This window comes from Maniola jurtina, chromosome Z (assembly GCF_905333055.1).
Source record: "Maniola jurtina chromosome Z, ilManJurt1.1, whole genome shotgun sequence".
Taxonomy (NCBI): Eukaryota; Metazoa; Arthropoda; class Insecta; order Lepidoptera; family Nymphalidae; genus Maniola; species Maniola jurtina.
In genome coordinates this window covers 8636656-8653812 of record NC_060058.1, presented here as the reverse complement: position 1 = coordinate 8653812, position 17157 = coordinate 8636656, and the positions used below count along the sequence as shown (strand labels likewise).

At 36.5% G+C, this 17157-nt stretch overlaps 2 protein-coding genes across 4 annotated transcripts; one reads left to right on the top strand and one right to left on the bottom strand.

Moving 5' to 3' along the window:
* Positions 1-1034: 1034 nt before the first annotated feature.
* LOC123880195 (enkurin) lies at positions 1035-3208 on the bottom strand. 2 transcript variants are annotated; one of them, XM_045928182.1, is made up of 4 exons: positions 2980-3208; positions 2552-2842; positions 2254-2470; positions 1035-1493 (listed from the first exon to the last, which is right to left on the bottom strand). In XM_045928182.1, the coding sequence occupies exons 1-4, from the start codon at positions 3063-3065 to the stop codon at positions 1320-1322; spliced, it is 768 nt and encodes a 255-aa protein (XP_045784138.1). In that variant the 5' UTR covers positions 3066-3208; the 3' UTR covers positions 1035-1319. The 2 variants fall into 2 exon arrangements, with proteins under 2 accessions (XP_045784138.1, XP_045784139.1); XM_045928183.1 differs by having other exon boundaries at positions 3114-3208.
* Positions 3209-4672: 1464 nt separating this feature from the next.
* LOC123880161 (pyruvate dehydrogenase phosphatase regulatory subunit, mitochondrial) lies at positions 4673-16080 on the top strand. 2 transcript variants are annotated; one of them, XM_045928123.1, is made up of 16 exons: positions 4673-5045; positions 5401-5613; positions 6179-6342; positions 6775-6908; positions 7360-7462; positions 8100-8201; positions 8613-8785; positions 9969-10161; positions 11056-11205; positions 11350-11510; positions 12053-12201; positions 12682-12979; positions 13384-13563; positions 14268-14468; positions 15009-15115; positions 15816-16080. In XM_045928123.1, exons 1-16 carry the CDS (start codon positions 4798-4800, stop codon positions 15946-15948), a joined length of 2709 nt encoding a protein of 902 aa, XP_045784079.1. In that variant the 5' UTR covers positions 4673-4797; the 3' UTR covers positions 15949-16080. The 2 variants fall into 2 exon arrangements, with proteins under 2 accessions (XP_045784079.1, XP_045784080.1); XM_045928124.1 differs by lacking the exon at positions 4673-5045 and having other exon boundaries at positions 5483-5613; positions 6175-6342.
* The last annotated feature ends 1077 nt before the right edge of the window (positions 16081-17157 follow it).

The following is a 17157-nucleotide window of genomic DNA, read 5'->3' as shown; positions in this document are numbered from 1 at the left end:
GGTTGATCATACCTACACAGCTAGGGAGCAGAAACGTAAGCGTTAAGTTACGATCAAATGTGTTTGCACGGACCCTTTCTTAAATTGTGCGTGCTTATGATTTTTAAAAATAGACGAAAAAGACGATACATAAATCTGTTGTAAAGCCTTTTACATACCAAAACCACCGTCAGTGCATCGTTTGCTCAGGCATATATTGCGTTACTCCTTGAGCCTTACAATGTACCTATATGCCAATAGCAGACCGTCAGTACAGCGGTGGTTTTGGTGTGTAAACTTTCTGTAAATTGTACTGTTCACATATCTTTCAAAATGACTTCGAGAACGCTAAAGTGTGTACAATATAATTATTACATTTATATAGAATTATAGTCCGCGATCTAGTCAATTAGGATTAAGTACTTTAGCATTCCGTTTTAAATTATTTCTAAAATAAATGTTGAAGATTTATACTAGAATGTTTTATTGATATAAAGACCTCCTCGTTCGTTCTGTACCTTCCCCCTGGCTCCTAGTTGTGAACAAAGTGTTTATATACTCTTTGGTTGTGAAGCATCATTTATATTATGCTGAGTTTAGAGCTCAAACTGAGAAAAATTGCACTGAGCCAAGTGTGAAGGCAGAGAGATACACAATTAGTCAAAATCATGTCAGAGTCGACCTTTCAGATTTTGAGAAATGCTAAAGGACCATTAACTGAGGTTAGCGTTCGTCTAAAATAAGCCAGACCTTGTACACAGAGTATCTCAACACAAACAACACAAAAAAATGGGTCGAAGAAAAATAGATAAATAGAAACAAACATAAGATGCCACAGTATTAAGAAAATAGCTGATGATGAATGATAATCCGTATTAATTAAATTCTAAGCTACCATCAGCGATTTAATCTAATGTTAAGTGTGTTTATATGTAGCTAGGCAGAATTAAAATGAAAAAGAAACTTTTTAATGTAGGCAAATATTTTATTTAATACCAAAAAAACACAATTGATTTGAAATCATAAATATAAAAGACAAGTTCAAACTTCGTACCTAATTCGCAACTAAGTATATTTCCACCACAAAGCTCCATTTAATTTAGGTAGGTAGGTATATCGTACTGTTAATATTGTTAAAGAAAGCCTTGTTCGTGCGCGTTGTTTTGCCATTTAAAACATTTTGCACTTTTGGTCGAACACCATGGGGTTTAAACCTTTAAGTTGCCTTCAAACTACGGAAATATAATATATAGTAGTTTGAAGGCAACTTTAAGATTCAGTATTTCTGTAAACTCACCTAATTGAGATGATGAAAAACTAGGCACACGTTTTACAACCAATTAAGATTCGTAGATATAAATATAAGGATTAGATTCTACTAAGGCTATGTCTTTTTCCAGTAGTTTTAACTCCTGTTCCATCTTCGTCTTTCGATGTATCTTCGGGATAGTGTCTGTTAATATTGGAAGCTGTAGGAAGGCTTTCTGCAACAGCTGCCAATTGTATTTTAAGTCCTAAAACAATTCAATAAATTAAAAAAAAAATTGCACGGTGAAACCATCGATTTATAAAGTACAATTATACCTAATCCAGGTATCTTTCAAACGAGTGACTAGGCACCTTCTAGGCAAACGCGCCCTATCTTAAAGGCCAAATCATCATTTCCCATAAGTTGAGATCGTAGTCAAACGTGCGCCTATCTACTTACTCGTATATCTATCTATATCTATACTAATAAATAAAATTGAAGTATCTGTCTGTTTGAACTAGCTAATATTCGGAATGGCTGAACCTATTTTGACAAGACTTTCACAGACAAGTAGTAGATTAACCATGGAGTAACTAACATAGGCTACTTTTGTGTTGTGTTTTTCTACCTATGTACTGATATCGCCGAGATTTCTGAAGCGATTTACGTATATTTTTTTTTAATCGATAGAGGAACTTTGCGACATTGTTCCATAATTTGGATTCCAACTACTCAATCCTGATGCTGTAGAGGTATTTATCAGCTTAAAATTGATAAAGGTATTTTAGGTATCCATAATATTAATAAATAGCCCGGTCAATATAGACATTTCAAATAACAATAATTCCCACAGAACCAAATATTGGTGGAGAGCTGGGGTTTACCATTACAAATAAAGTGTTAAAATCCCCATCGATCCTATGTGTGCTATAAAAGTTATTCGGGGTCAAAGGTCAAGAGGTTTTTTGGATTTTTCTCGAAAACAGTAAGTTTTATCAAAAAAAAAATGTATACTTCAAACTTACTTTAAGAAGTGCCTGCCTTTCTTGTTCACTAATAAGCTTGCACAAGCTCTCCTTGTTCTCTTCCGCGTGTCTAATTTTATCCAGCTCCTTTTGTATTCGTCTGTTTCTTTTAATTAGATATGCAGGCATTTGTCCAAAGTCCTTTCTTAAACAAAATTCTGGAACTTCCCCTGAACCTTTTATTCTTTTTATATGCCCATCTCGAGTATCTACCAACCTAAAAATTATTATCAATATATAAACCATACTATTTCATATAAAATAAGAACTTAAGTAGGTATGGTATTTGTGTGCTAACCTTGGATTTATAGGTTTTGGCTTTGTCTTTATTGCCTTTTTGATATTAACGACTCTGAAGTTAACTTTAGGTTTTTCAGATTTTTTTCCAGGAGGAAGGCGTTTCGGTACTGGAGGCAGATTGCCGGATACAACGCATTTGTGCTCAGACTTTTTAATTGGTTGGCCAATACCTTCGCCTTTCTTTAAAAACTGGTCCGGTGGTTTCACTGGGGTTTCTGCATAACCGAAAGTCTGCCGTAACTGCGGTATCTTCATTTCTTTAAGTTGTTTTTCCAATTCCGATTCGTACCTAAAAATGAGTACGTATCAGGTAGTACGTATACTGTATAGTATATTATACCTACCTACCTTCGATTTTATACTTTCTACTGGGTAACTTTTTAAAATAAGTACTTAAGTAAAATCATATGAACATATTTTATAAACCTTGGGGTCTTTGGTGGTTCTGGGGGAGGTTTGTCCAATATTGTGTAGATCACTTCGTCGTGGTGAACTATCTTTACGATAGACATGATAAATTAATTCAAAATGGTCAAAAAGAATACAAATAGAAAGTTGACCTTTTTAATATTAACTGTAAAATTCTATCAATGCAATTTGATTTTATTCAAAACATATTCAAAACCATTTGTCACTTTAACAAATTGGTTACCTAGCTACCAATCCTTTTTTTTTTTTTTTTTGACGCTGGGGAATGCATTTACGCATCCCTCCCGGAAGCTAGCCAGCCAGCCGTGTGGCAGCCAGCCAGCTGAGGGAGGGTATGTGGGACTCGCCGGCCGAGAGGCGACCGGAATACCCACTAAACCCCAGCGGCGCTACTGCGCGTCGCCTGGCGACTGGGTCACGGGAACGGCCGAAGCAAACAACCGCGACCCAGCCAGCGACGTCTGCCGAGGCAGACCCTCCACCGGGGACCGAGCCGCACCTCCGGGACGCACCAACGACGTGCGTCCCCCGACCTTGAGACGCGCACGTCGCCCGCGTCCCATCCGCCGCTTCGTCCACTGTGCCCTCTGCTAGTCAGAGGGACACGCGGAGAAACCTCCCCCCTGCCAGGTCATTAGACATAGCCAACAATATCTCCGAAGAGAAATTATTAGCCATGTTACCGGGGCGCACCGGCCCGAACACTGCTCTTCCCTTCGGGCGCATCCAAAAGGGACCAGCAGCATCCAGGCACACTGGGAGGTTACCTGGCTGGCGCCCCTAGCTACCAATCCTAGTTTATCACTGAAATGCATATTATGTATATTATGCAAGTACGCTGGAAGAGCGTGGCATGCAAAATGACGCTTATTTTTTGTGCCAATTCTAAGCCCTAATTCGCACGAGCGAGCGTTAAAAAAGTGTTGCGACAAAACCTGGCATAGCGCTGATAATACAAAGTGCGCGTTAAAAAAGCGTTGACGTGTGAACAGATACTTGGGAATAAATTTGTTCTATTTGAACGCTTTTTTAACGGACGTTAAGGTGGATGCGACGGGTCTGCCCGCGATATTCAAATTTAATTTGGTTTTTCGCAATTTGTAAACTAATAAGACAACGTAGGCTTATGGCATTTTAATTGCGATTTGTGAGAATTAGCCGATACTAGAGCTAATTTCTTAAACTGGACTGAATAAATTAGCTCTAGTATCGACTAATTTGTGAGAATAGTCGATACTAGAGGTAGTTTCTTAAACTGGACCCTTTCAAGTAAAGATTTTTATATAAATCTGTGAGGATGATACTGCCATTGTCACAATTAAAATACCATAAGCCTACGTTATAGTATTAGTTTACAAATTGTGAAAAACCAAATTAAATTTGAAATTCGCGGGCAGGCCCGAAAATGATCGAGCACTCCTACCCATGGACGTATTATCTCCTACCTCATACTCCTAAATACCTATTTGAAGCAAATACCTACATATCGCTATGCTATCCCACTTGAACGACTGAGCGAGAGCGAAAAATCGGACCATAGAGTTATCCAACTTGTCTGTCAGATCTGTGATGTTAATCATAGAGTAACAATGTTGTTACTTGTCTGTGTTCTATCATTAGATTAGAGTCTGTGTTTTACTAGTGTTAAGTGTCAGTGTCAGTTGTCAACTGTTGTCAGCTGTTCTGTGGTCATGGTGGTTGTCAAGTGGATGTCAGAATAAATGTTGCACTTATTATTTTTAGATATTACATACAGCTTATTGATATAATATTATAGCTTTGCAGTGCAATTGCGTATGTGCGCAGTAGCCCACTATGTTTGCAAGAAGAGTTAGACATGGCGTCCAAGGATACAGTGCAATTAAGTGCATAGCAGTAGGTAATCGGTCTCTATCAAGCGTCGATTCTCTTGATCTGGAGGAGAAACTCAGTGGTTGTTTATCATCATTGCCTCCTAAAGCCAAGGTAGTAATATGTGGCGGTGGAGTGATGGGAGCTGCTGTCGCCTACCACCTTGCCAGACGTGGTTGGGGAGATCAAACTGTAGTAATAGAAAAAGAAAAGTAAGTAGAAATTGCAGTGAAAGTCCACAAAACTCTTCTTCCACATTATATAACATAATATAGCCAGTACCGCCATACCGTTTGACATGTGTCTGTGTGGTCATGATTACCTTTTTATTGATTTTGAAGGTGCAATCAATGGATGTACTTCTTGCTTCTCCTGCATGCATAGCAGGACATACAATTCACAAGTAGTTTTCATCTTAAGCAGAAGTCTTTGGTTTATAAATAAATGGATAATTTGTTTATTTGGGTTTACTATTTAAAATTTGTACAGAAGAATACAAATACCTATCTTGTTTATTATCATTTATTCTTCATTTTGAACTAATATTGTAATTGGTATTTCTATTAGGGTTGGAGCCGGTAGCCGCTGGTATTCTTCAGGTTTAGTTGGTGCTTTCAAACCATCTCTTGCCCAAGTGCGTATTGCACAGTCGTCAATCAGACTTCTCAAAGACTTGGAATCTAGAGGGAAGCCTACTGGATGGAAACAATGTGGTTCACTTCTTTTGGCAAGAACTAGAGATAGAATGACTGTGTACAGACGGATGAAAAGTCAATCAGTGTATGTAAACTTTTATTTTGGCTGCGAATTGCACACTATGTTAGATTGATTACCTGTGTCAGTTTATAACTTTGTTTATTACTTTAGCATTGTATTTATCAGATCAAAGTAGCATGGGTAGGTGCCGTCATTATATACTAATAACCAAAAACCCTATATATACATATATACTCAAATTTTACATTGATAGCTGTAAATTATTGAACATTACAATATGTCCATGTAATGTTGCCTTATTACTTATGAAAGAACAGTTGGTAACCATTTTTAGAGTTATTCTTTGATTTGAGGTATTAATTATTATTTAAATTGATACAAACTTTATTGAGTGGTGGATGAATTAGACATGTGAACATATATTTTTAAGAATCTCTCACTCACTTAGTGTCAATTTTTATTTTTATTCATTTTGGTTCAAACTGCTTTATCATAAAGTTATGTTTACTACAATTAGTGAGCAAATGAGCAATAAATATATTGCGTCTATTATTTCTAAAGAAGTTCTACACACTTATTCATGTAATGACATCAAATCATTATTAATATTAATTTTTATATCAGACAGTTCCTGGGGTATCGACTGTGAACTCGTAAGCCCAAAAAAATGCCAAGAAATTTGGCCGATGCTCAATGTTGATGATATCCTTGGTGGATTGTGGATACCAGGAGATGGAGTAGGAGATCCGCATCTGTTTTGTATATCATTAATGAGAGAAGCTGTAGAAAATGGTAAGTACAAAAGTCAGCCTTTATAAACTATCCTTTATAATTGTAAAATTATAGAAATTATGATTATAAAATATCACTTAAACCTTCATAAATTATAACATCTTTTTATAAAAAAATTGGTCATCCATTGATGATATGAAAATCCATACAGTAGTTTCTGAGATTAGCTCAAACAGATAAAAACTAGCTGTATGGACTTATTAAGTAATGATACTTTTGTATAAGTAATAGTTAGTAAAAGTAAGTGTTGTAATAAGAGTTGATATAGGTTGAGATTTTTAGAGTGCATTTTGCTCAGACTCAAGACTTAATTAAAACTAGACTGAGTTAACCTTTAACTGTATCTTAAATCTAAGTAAAGTCAAAGTACACTCTGTAGATCTTTGCAATAGATGCAGAGTTAAGATATGCAGATAAAGGTCATATTTTTAGGAGTCGGTGTGATGGAAGAGTGTGCCATAACTGCAGTACATTCAAAGGAAGGAAAAGTATCAGGTGTGGACACAACTAGTGGCACAATTGAGTGTCAATATTTTGTTAATTGTGCTGGATTTTGGGCAAGACAGGTGAGTTGTAATTTATGTCAAAACTAGAAGATGCCTGCGAATTCGTCCACATGGATTTAGATTTTCTAAGATCCTGTAGGAACTCTTTGATTTTCCAAGATAAAAAGTTGCCTATGTGAATTACAGAAACGCAAGCTACCTCGGTACCAAATTTCATACAAATCGTTAAGTGAATGGGTTTTTGGGAATCCCCTGGGAACTCTTTGATTTTCCGGGATAAAAAGTAGCCTATGTCTGTTCCCGAGATATAAGCTAACCCTGTACCAAATTTCTAACTTATGGATATTTTGACACTTACTAGTTAGCATTTTAATGTACTAGAAAATACATTAAAAAGATTTTTATTGCATAAAAGTACATAGTTTTACATATCATTGGCTTATAAGCTGTATTAATTAGTGGAAAATATTTTTAACCAACCCTTGATATGATACTTTTCTTTATTTTCTAGATTGGCCAGCTTTCCAAACCTCAAATTAAAGTGCCATTATTACCTTGTGAACATTATTATCTGCACACCAAACGAATAGATAACTTGGATCCTATGACTCCAGGTAAAATAATGTGTTTATTGAAATGAGAGGCCTAAGCACCAAAATTGTGACTATCACATTATAATTAACGTAATCCTTGTTTTTGGCTAAATGTGTAGTACTCTCGTTGTATTTTAGCCACTGAAATGGACAGTTACGCTGGAAGATGTGTGCACTGTGCATACAAAATGACAGATATTTTATGTGCTGCATTGATGCACCCTACTGAGCGTATCAGGAATTAAAATTTTCAATTATTCATGTTGACAGATGTGTTTTTTTTAAGTTTTTTTTTTAAAGAATATTACCCATATTAATCATGACTAATATTGCCATTTCCTCTCCAACTAAGCGTAAATTTATCACTGGTGAGATCTATAGAGCGAACTTTGACTTTGCTCAGATTATAGATCTCACCCTTAGTTCTGAGCTCGCTCACGTGACGCTGACTGCTGCTATCAGCCAAAATGGCGAAAATCAAGTTGCTTCAAAACGGGTTGGCAATCGCAGTATTGCTTGTATTAATAGAGGTCAGCAATTTCAGCTTATAGTGGAAGAGTGTCTGGTAATATTAATTAGCTGTCTATTGGTGCTAGGTCCTGAAACATACAATGTAAATTTTCACAAGACAGTGGCAAAGTGTATGCTTCCTTTTCAGTTGTTCGGGATCCTGATGGTTACATTTACTTACGTGAAAGAGATGGTTGTATTTTAGCAGGTGGCTTTGAGCCGATCGCCAAACCTGTCTATGAAGAAGAGAGTAAGTACATAGAGACATGTTTTTGGATTCTTTAAAGTAACTTTTTGAGTATGCTCATTTTTAAGTTAAGCTTTAGTTTGAGTTTTATTGGACAAATTTAAATGATATTGGCGTAGTATTTAAGTGTAAATAAATACTTTATGTGGTGATAGCTTAGTGGCTAAGTCGTTGGTATTCTATTCGAGAGGTCGGGGATATGAGACCGGGCATGCACTTCTGACTTTTCAGAGTTATGCGCGTTTCGATCAATGTAATATCATTTGCTTTAACACACTGCAAAATTCTATTTATACTTAGTATTTTCGCGTGCACCGAGAACATACAAATCAGAAATCTTACAATTTTATCAGTATAATCAATTATTGTAAAATAACTACTAAGCGAATTTTTAATATAGTTTTATTTTTTTAGTCATGAATGCAGCACAACGTTGTTTACCAGAAGACTGGGATCACTTTCATGTTTTGCTACAAGAACTACTTAAACGAGTCCCGAGCCTTAACCAAGCGGTTCTGCACAAACTATGCAATGGGCTTGAAGCATTTTCACCTGATTGTAAATGGATTGTTGGTGAGGCGCCTGAGGTAAATTTGTATAAGTCCTAGCCGCGTGCCTGATGTGATCCCATCTGCAACATCTTCGGTGACAGCCTAGTGCTTAGAGCGGGATCTCGACCTATCGCGTTCTATGCCTCTTGCTTTTCGGAGTTATGTGCATTTTAAGCAGTTAAATGTCACTGGCTTTAACAGTAAAGTAAAACATCATGAGGACACTGGCATGCCTAAAAATTCTCCATCATGTTCTCAAAGGTGTTTGAAGACATATGCCATTTAGCACTTGGTCAAACCCGTCTCATTCTGATGTAGCAGTGAGCCGGCGATGGGTGATAATGATGGTGAGACCTGCTCTGCGTAGTCAGTCAGTATCAGTATTAAAATTTTATTGAGTAGATATTTTGAGGTAGTACATATCTGAAATTACAATTGGTTTTCAAGAATAATTATGCTAATAGTTTTGCTTGAGTAAAATTGTTTGATAGAAGAAACACAAAATAGAGGTAACAGAATATTATATTATTACATATTATTATATCTATCTATTAGACTATCGCGCGTTGTATTAGGCGAATCTTCTGTTACCTCTCTATTTTGTGAAAAAATAAAAACGTAATGATTTTCAGAAAAAAGAAGATTTTTGTAAGAACGCAAAAGAAGAATATTCAATATGTTCCTTCGGAACGTTGGATTTGTCGAATGTAGCGATTAATTATGCTGGGACGGCAGCATGGCTAAATTCGTTAAATCGAACGTTTTGAGGAAACATTCTTCTTCAAACACGAAGAAACTGCCCGAAGATTAATATTTAATAGAGGAAAAAAAAATTGTGTAACTAATTATTTTATTGTTAAAAAATATCAAAAATAAAGTCGACTTTCCTTTTTAACCGAATTCATAAAAGGAGGTTGTGTGTTGTATGTATGTATGTATGTATGCAATCTAGCGATTATCTCAAAAACTGAACCGATTTTTTTAATTTTCTCTTTATGTATATTGTTAATAGATATTATGCAATAAGAATGCATGATAATAGGTAGACATACACATACTTTAGTAATACAATCTCTTTAAAAAGGTATATTTAGTTTATTTTTATATTGTTTGAAACATATCACTTTGTCTGTGTGGATTTTTTGATTGTGCCCATAATTAAGGGCATTCTTATTCAGTATTCCAGTTCCCACTTAAATGTATTTATGTTATGGTAAAGATGTTCAACTACCATGTCACATGCGGCATGAAAACGGTCGGGATATCAGCTGCCGGCGGTGTAGCGGAGGCTACTGTCGACGAGATTGTGGACGGTTACACGAAGTACGACATGTATGAGCTGGATATCAACCGCTTTCTGGGCTTGCATAACAACAAGCGATTCCTGAGGGACCGAATGAAGGAAGTACCCGGTAGGAACTATTTGCATACTCTTATTTAATTGGGCTAGGTGCAAGTTATCTGTCTGTTTGGAGCTTCACAAGAATCAGGAGTCAACACCAACAGAACGCCAAACAATACTTTTGTGCTTAAGCACTTCTTACATGGATAAGGACAATATAATAAATTAAATGCTCTAGTGTTGTAGCTTAGCTGAATATAAATTCATATAATACTAGATGATGTATGCGATTTCAGGTTTAGGAAACTAGACTAGTTTAGACTAGCGCTTGGCTACAATCAAACCTGCAGCTGCTGGCAAGTGATGATGCAGCCTAAGATACAGCGTGCTTACCTATAGAAGATGCATATTCACTCTTGACTTTAAGATACCTACCAAAAGTTTTTTTGTCCTGATATTTTTACGTATGGTCACCCTACTGCAAAATACATATAGTACCGCCATGGTGCAGATGGCAAAATCCAAGGTGGTGGTCCACTGTACGCTATGGCATTCTGTTTATAGTATAGTCCCGTGTATAATTCCCAACCAAGTCAATAGATAAATCAATATATTATTTTAAACAACAAATTCAAGAATTCTCTCTTACTAGTCCAGACTAAGAAGTTAGGTCCAATGGAATGCAAAGGCCAGACAAGCTAGTTTCCCTATCAGTAAAGAAAGTACTCCTTCCAGGTTTGTGCGCTTCCACAAGTTAGTTTAGGTTTTTTACAAACCTACGGGAACTTAGATTTTCTGAGATAAAAGTAGCCTCTGTGGAAAAACTAAATCTTTAAAACTCCATGGCAACTCAATGATTTTTCGATACAAAAGCTAGCCTATGTCCATCCTCGGGATGCTGAAAAGCTAATAGACGGACACATTTTGGTATTTATAGTATTAGTTTGGATTTTATCTTTGGCAGGTGTTCACTACGGACTACCCTACCCATTCTATGAGTTTGAGACGGGTCGCAATCTCCGTTTATCACCAATCTACCCTACTTTGCGAGATAAAGGAGCTGTATTTGGCCAGGTTATGGGTTATGAAAGACCGACTTGGTTTGAGGCAGTGGGTAAGATGATCTTATTCTTATACAGGATTTTCCGAAGTTTTCTGTTATGTTTAAAAAATCGTAACTGAGCAAAAAAATTTACTTAAAAGTATACAGTAAACCTTAATAGAAACTGATTTATTAAACTGGACAAAATATTTACAGAAAAAAGCACAGCACCAGATACACCTCAGCCGTTTAAAATAGCTCATACTAAAACCTTTGGAAAACCAAGTTGGTTTGAAACCGTGCAAAGGGAATATTGGTCGTGTAGAGAAGCCGTCGGTCTTGCCGACTACTCTTCATTTACCAAAATTGATATACAGGTAATTTAATTTCTTTGTTAAAAATAATAATCTAAATTAGAAGCTCATCAATAGCGCTATCGCGAAATATTTTTCACTACTGGAAATACGAAGGGTGATACCCCGTTTTCTTGTCGCATTGACACATGTCAATATATGCCATTAGGTGAAGGAAAAGATAGAACACATGAATTTTAGGAAAATTATGACATGATATAAAAAATATGAAATTCGACATATTAAGGGAACATACTCGTAGTTCGCTCGACTGAAATTGGCGGCGCACATGGGTAATCTGTTTGCTATTTCACCTAAAACTGTGTGAGAAAGAGATCTCCGGTATAAAGATGATAAAAGATACGTTTGCACTTAGCGATACTTACTTAATAAGTAATAAAGTAACTTACTTAAGTAATAAAGTAACATACATAAGTAATAAAGTAACTTACTTAGTAATACTTAGTAAAAAGCATTGAAAAAATCTAGGTTAAAGCGCGCTTTGATTGGTTATAGAAAGTCTTTACATTTATGTAACTATTTGACCATTCCACACATTTCAACAGTCACAAGGAAACGAGGTGGTCGATCTGCTACAGTATTTATGTTCGAATAACGTCGATGTACCTATTGACAGTATTATTCACACTGGAATGCAAAACGAGCGGGGTGGCTATGAAAACGACTGCAGCCTTGCCAGAATATCAGAAAATCAGTAAGTGTACCTTACTTGAAAGATATGTTTTAAGCAGTTAAATATTTTCCAGTTGCATGATCATAGCGTTCACAATTATAAACTAGGATAAAAATAATGACGTAAACTGAAAAAACTAATTAAATCGATCAAATAACAAAAAAGTTATAAGCATTTCAATATTTCAGACTAGACTGAGATAGCGATAATAGCATTTTGACGTCACTCCGTGCTAATGCCATAGTAGCTTCCTGCGGTTTCATACAAATTTTCGTTTTGCGAGAAAGAGATAGAAGACCCTCCCACTCCAAAATTAAAATGCCTGTAACTTTGTAAATCTTTGTTGGATTTTAATATTTTTTTCAGCGTACGTCATTATTTTTATCCTAGTTTATAATAAAGTAATAATATTTATCAAATTCAAAAGTAGGAAAATACCCAATTCAACAGACGTAGTTGTTATTTGTAATGATATGTTTTAAGCAGTTGAATATTTTCCAGTTATATGATGATAGCGCCCACGATACAACAGACTCGGTGTAAAGTCTGGCTAAAGCGACACCTTCCACGGAACGGATCCGTGACGATGTCCGATGTCACATCTATGTACACCGCTATTTGTATCCTGGGACCGTTCACGAGAAGCCTTCTATCAGAATTAACTGACACTGATCTCTCTCCGTCCAACTTCCCCTTCTTCACGTTCAAAGAGCTGGATGTAGGCTTGGCTAACGGAATTCGTGCTATGAATCTCACCCACACAGGTGAATTGGGCTACGTGTTGTATATTCCTAATGAGGTATGGGTAACTTATGTTAATGCCGATCCACATCTGCGTACGCGCAAGAACCGTGCACACAACGCGAATCATAATAAAAATGTAAACGTTTTTACGAGCGGTTTGCTAGCAGTTCGCATGCGTGTTGTACAAATGACGGCGTGCACGTGTTCGTGAACTTTTAGGAGTGTGACATGTACGTGCGCACAGAGACAGTGACGCGTCCACAGGCGTACGATACGCGTTGTGTGCACGGTTCATGTGCGTGCTTAAGTGTGCATCCACCTTTAAAAACTAAACAAAGTATAATATCATCATTAAATTAAATTTAAAAAAAATCTGATTAAAAACAAGCTTCATTCGTACGAGAGCTTTTTAATTTTATACTATGAACAACCAAAACTGTAATATTTCTATTATTTCAGTTTGCACTACACGTATATAATCGTCTGATGACTGTTGGAGAGAGATACGGCATAAACCATGTGGGGTACTATGCTACACGATCGTTGAGGGTCGAGAAATTCTTCGCTTTCTGGGGCCAGGACCTCGACACTATGACGACGCCACTCGAATGTGGACGTACTTGGCGTGTCAAATTTGACGTAAGTGATCTTCGATTTCTATTTGTTGCTTTTGTACCCGGAGGAAATCCTCAGCTGTCCGTCCGTCCGTCTGTCTGTTTGTGTCTGTATGTCATGAAACATAAGAGGAGAGAGTTGAAATTTTCACATATATCTATTAGCGAGTCAGGCTTGCATTCAACTGGTTTTTCACTACATATATATTTAGGCTTGTGTTTTACTGCAATCACACCAAATAGAACAAAGACGATGGGGCTCGCCTGTCTAAATACCTTTTAGACAGGCGTGCACCACCATCTGCATCTCTATCTATTCACACTTACTTTTTTTTTTGTAAATAAAAATAGCGAGCAAACGAGCAGGCAGGTCACCTGATGAATTTGTTACTAAATTGTTTTTCATTTTATAAAAAAACTAGACAAACTTTATAGATTATGTTCTGGTTGTGTTAGCCAGATTTCCGAAGATATTTAGTTTCAAAGTTACACAGGCTCAAAAATTTAAGTTTACATACAAATCTATCAATCCATGTAACTTTAAAAGTACGTTTTAAGTAGAGATTATTGACGGAATCTCGAAAACCACAGAAAGCTAAGATATTAGTTTCTAGAACGTGTCTACAAAAATTCATCTAGTTTGATTATAAGAATAATAGAATGAATACGATGAGAACCAAAGTACGTTTGTATGAGGAGCGCGTTAGTGAAACAACTCTTAAACTACAGAAAGACATCCCGTTCATCGGACGTGACGCTCTGCTCCGTCAACGCGAAGAAGGCATCCGGAGACAGTACGTCCAGCTGTTGCTCACTGACCACGACCACGAGTTAGATCTGTGGTCCTGGGGTGGAGAGCCCATATACAGGGACGGTAACTACTGCGGCCAAACCACCACCACAAGCTACGGATTCACCTTCAAAAAACAGGTAGGTCTATGATTGAAACACAGAGACTGGAAGCTAGGGTATAGAGATTCAATTACTGGTATCTGAAAAATGGAGAGGAGAACATCTTAAGAGAATTCTTAGTTTGTAGACCTTCAGACAACATTTGGCATCAAGCAAAGATTTTCCTCATTTTGGGAAATGAAAAAGAAAAAACCGGTTGTGTCTGAAACCGTATAAGGTAGGGTACCGTAGTCATGCCTTTAAGAGATCATCTTACCGTAAACTAAAAACAAGAATAATTAGTTGGATGCAATTTTTGTGATTTTTTTTCCTTTCACTGTTGCTAGTTACACTACACATTATCTGGTCTACAATATATTCAAGGTCTGATAAGAAAGTCTATAATTATATTATATCAGGACAAGGTTTATATGAAAGATTTATTTGGAAAATCTACAGGATTTTTTTTATGAAAATCTCAATACACATCTCATTTTCTTCATTAGTAAATTGAACCTGTGGGAGCCCTGATATGAATACTATGCTTTGCTGAATTAAAAGCGACGATTTTTTTAATAGGTTTGCCTTGGCTTCGTACAAAATTTGGATAAGGATGGCGTACCCCAGCAAGTTACTAATGAATATGTTCTTAATGGCCATTATGAAATCGATATCGCTGGAATACGGTAAGGACATTACATATTACATTTCTACACCAAAAATCTTTCTCTTGTCTCTCTTGGAGTTTGATAATGTTTGTGAATATAGATGGAAGATCATGACAGAAAGACGTGGGGTGCTTCAAATCATCACAAAAAATAACTGTCGCTTTTTATGGTACACTTCCAGTGTACAGTGCCACCAACTTAACTGTGACAGCGTCGCTAATGGGCAGTTTGGGATTGCTATTTTTTTTAAACAACAAGTAAACGGATTTAAAATACTTTTAACATAGTGAAGATTCAATAATAGCAATAGTAGTTGATATTACCCGCGACTTTGTCTGAGTGAATTTTGAAATAGCGGCTGATACGACTCTACTACCAATTTTGTCCACCTGAACATATCGATAAGTTGATGGCACTTGTTAATGTCTGTTTCAGTGATAATATTATAAATAAATAAACTTTTATTTCAGGCCATTAGACCCATAATTGTGTTAGTATGACAAATCACTTATACTATGTTAGTAGGTACTTATTTCTAGCTTAACAACTAATTCTATAACTAAAACTATAACTAAAAAGCCCGAGGGAGCCTCCTGGCGCCTATGTGCGCGCACCCCCCCAGCGCCTCCAAAGAGGACTATCTAGTTTAATACAATTACTATATTTGTTGGCTTTAGAACAAATTATAATGCTCAATCTATTTTTCTGTTGTTTCCAGATACGCTGCAAAAGTGAACCTTCACTCTCCACATTTGCCAACAAAATATCCTGATAAAGAACGCGACGTGTACCAGGCAACCAGGAAGCTCCATGACCCACAACAGTTCCTTGGAAGACATTATCAACCTTAGTCAACAGTCAATACTTTTTGCTTGATGGTTTATATTTTTTAAATATCTGATTTATTTAACTTTAATCTAAGAGTAAACTCACCTAAATACAGAACTGTGTCTGGTCAATTGAAAATAAATTATTACTCTTGATACGAATTTTATTTTTTAGTGTTGCATCCGGGAGATGCATATCACTTTGTCCTGGAAAATCAGAGTTGCCTTTGGTTTTGCCATGAGGTGCATGACACGGGTGTGCCCGCAGAATTCGAATTTAATTTGGTTTTTCGTAATTTGTAAATTAAGGTGGAAGCGACGGGCCTGCTCCCGAAATTCAAATTTAATTAGGTTTTTCGCAATTTGTAAACTAATACGACAACGTAGGCTTATGGCACTTTAATTCCGACAATGGCAGTATCATCCTCACAGGTTTATATAAAAATCTTTACTTGAAAGGGTCCAGTTTAAGAAATGAATTCTAGTATCGACTATTCTCACAAATTAGTAGGAAAACCAAATTAAATTTGAATTTCGCGGACAGGCCCGTCTCATGCCCCTTTTTTTTCTCTCGTCTGGCTTTACAAAGATTAGCCAATGTCAAGTTTGTAGTTACTTGTAACAAGTTATTACAAACTATACAAGTATAGACCCCGTCTGTGCCGGCGCTGGCCGATACCCCCTTAGAGCGTTTTCCAGTCAGTTTTAACAAAAAAAAAACACTCCAAAAAGGCAGAGCACGCCCGCCAGCTACCACACCATAAATTCACATGAAATTCATCTCGTTTTTTTTCTACATGCTTACGGCTTCGGATTCTAGACCATAAATATTTTTTATTTGCATTACGGCTCTGGGTTCTAGACCTTAAAGATTCATGTTTTTTCTTCAGGTTTTTTGTGGCTCTGGGTTCTAAGCGTTAAAGATTCATGTTTTTTTCTTCAGGTTTTTTGTGGCTCTGGGTTCTAAGCCATAAAGATCATGTTTCTTTTTCTATTGGTTTTGTTGCTCTTGGCTTGTTTTCTTTGTTGTTGGAAAGATTCATTTGGCCATCTTTTTTAACCATAATTTTTGTCTAAACTTCTTCTTTTCTCTAATTAATTAGTGGCTTTTTGTTATGTCAGCCCAACACAAAGCAATTCGCCAATGTCGAGTAGCTTGAGCATATGAGATTGGTCGGTAAAAATATGCCAATTTTCCGAGTATCTACTGTTCTATAATATAAGGCTACTAAA

Bases quoted from the DNA above. Each gene is read 5' to 3' on its own strand.
- LOC123880161 (XM_045928123.1), top strand. From the start codon at position 4,798: ATGTTTGCAAGAAGAGTTAGACATGGCGTCCAAGGATACAGTGCAATT. The intron at 5,614-6,178 runs GTATGTAAACTT...TATATCAGACAG, and splicing joins CGGATGAAAAGTCAATCAGT to TTCCTGGGGTATCGACTGTG. The intron at 15,116-15,815 runs GTAAGGACATTA...TGTTGTTTCCAG, and splicing joins ATCGATATCGCTGGAATACG to ATACGCTGCAAAAGTGAACC.
- LOC123880195 (XM_045928182.1), bottom strand. From the start codon at position 3,065: ATGTCTATCGTAAAGATAGTTCACCACGACGAAGTGATCTACACAATA. The intron at 2,471-2,551 runs GTTAGCACACAA...AATAATTTTTAG, and splicing joins CCAAAACCTATAAATCCAAG to GTTGGTAGATACTCGAGATG. The intron at 1,494-2,253 runs GTAAGTTTGAAG...GAATTGTTTTAG, and splicing joins AAAGGCAGGCACTTCTTAAA to GACTTAAAATACAATTGGCA.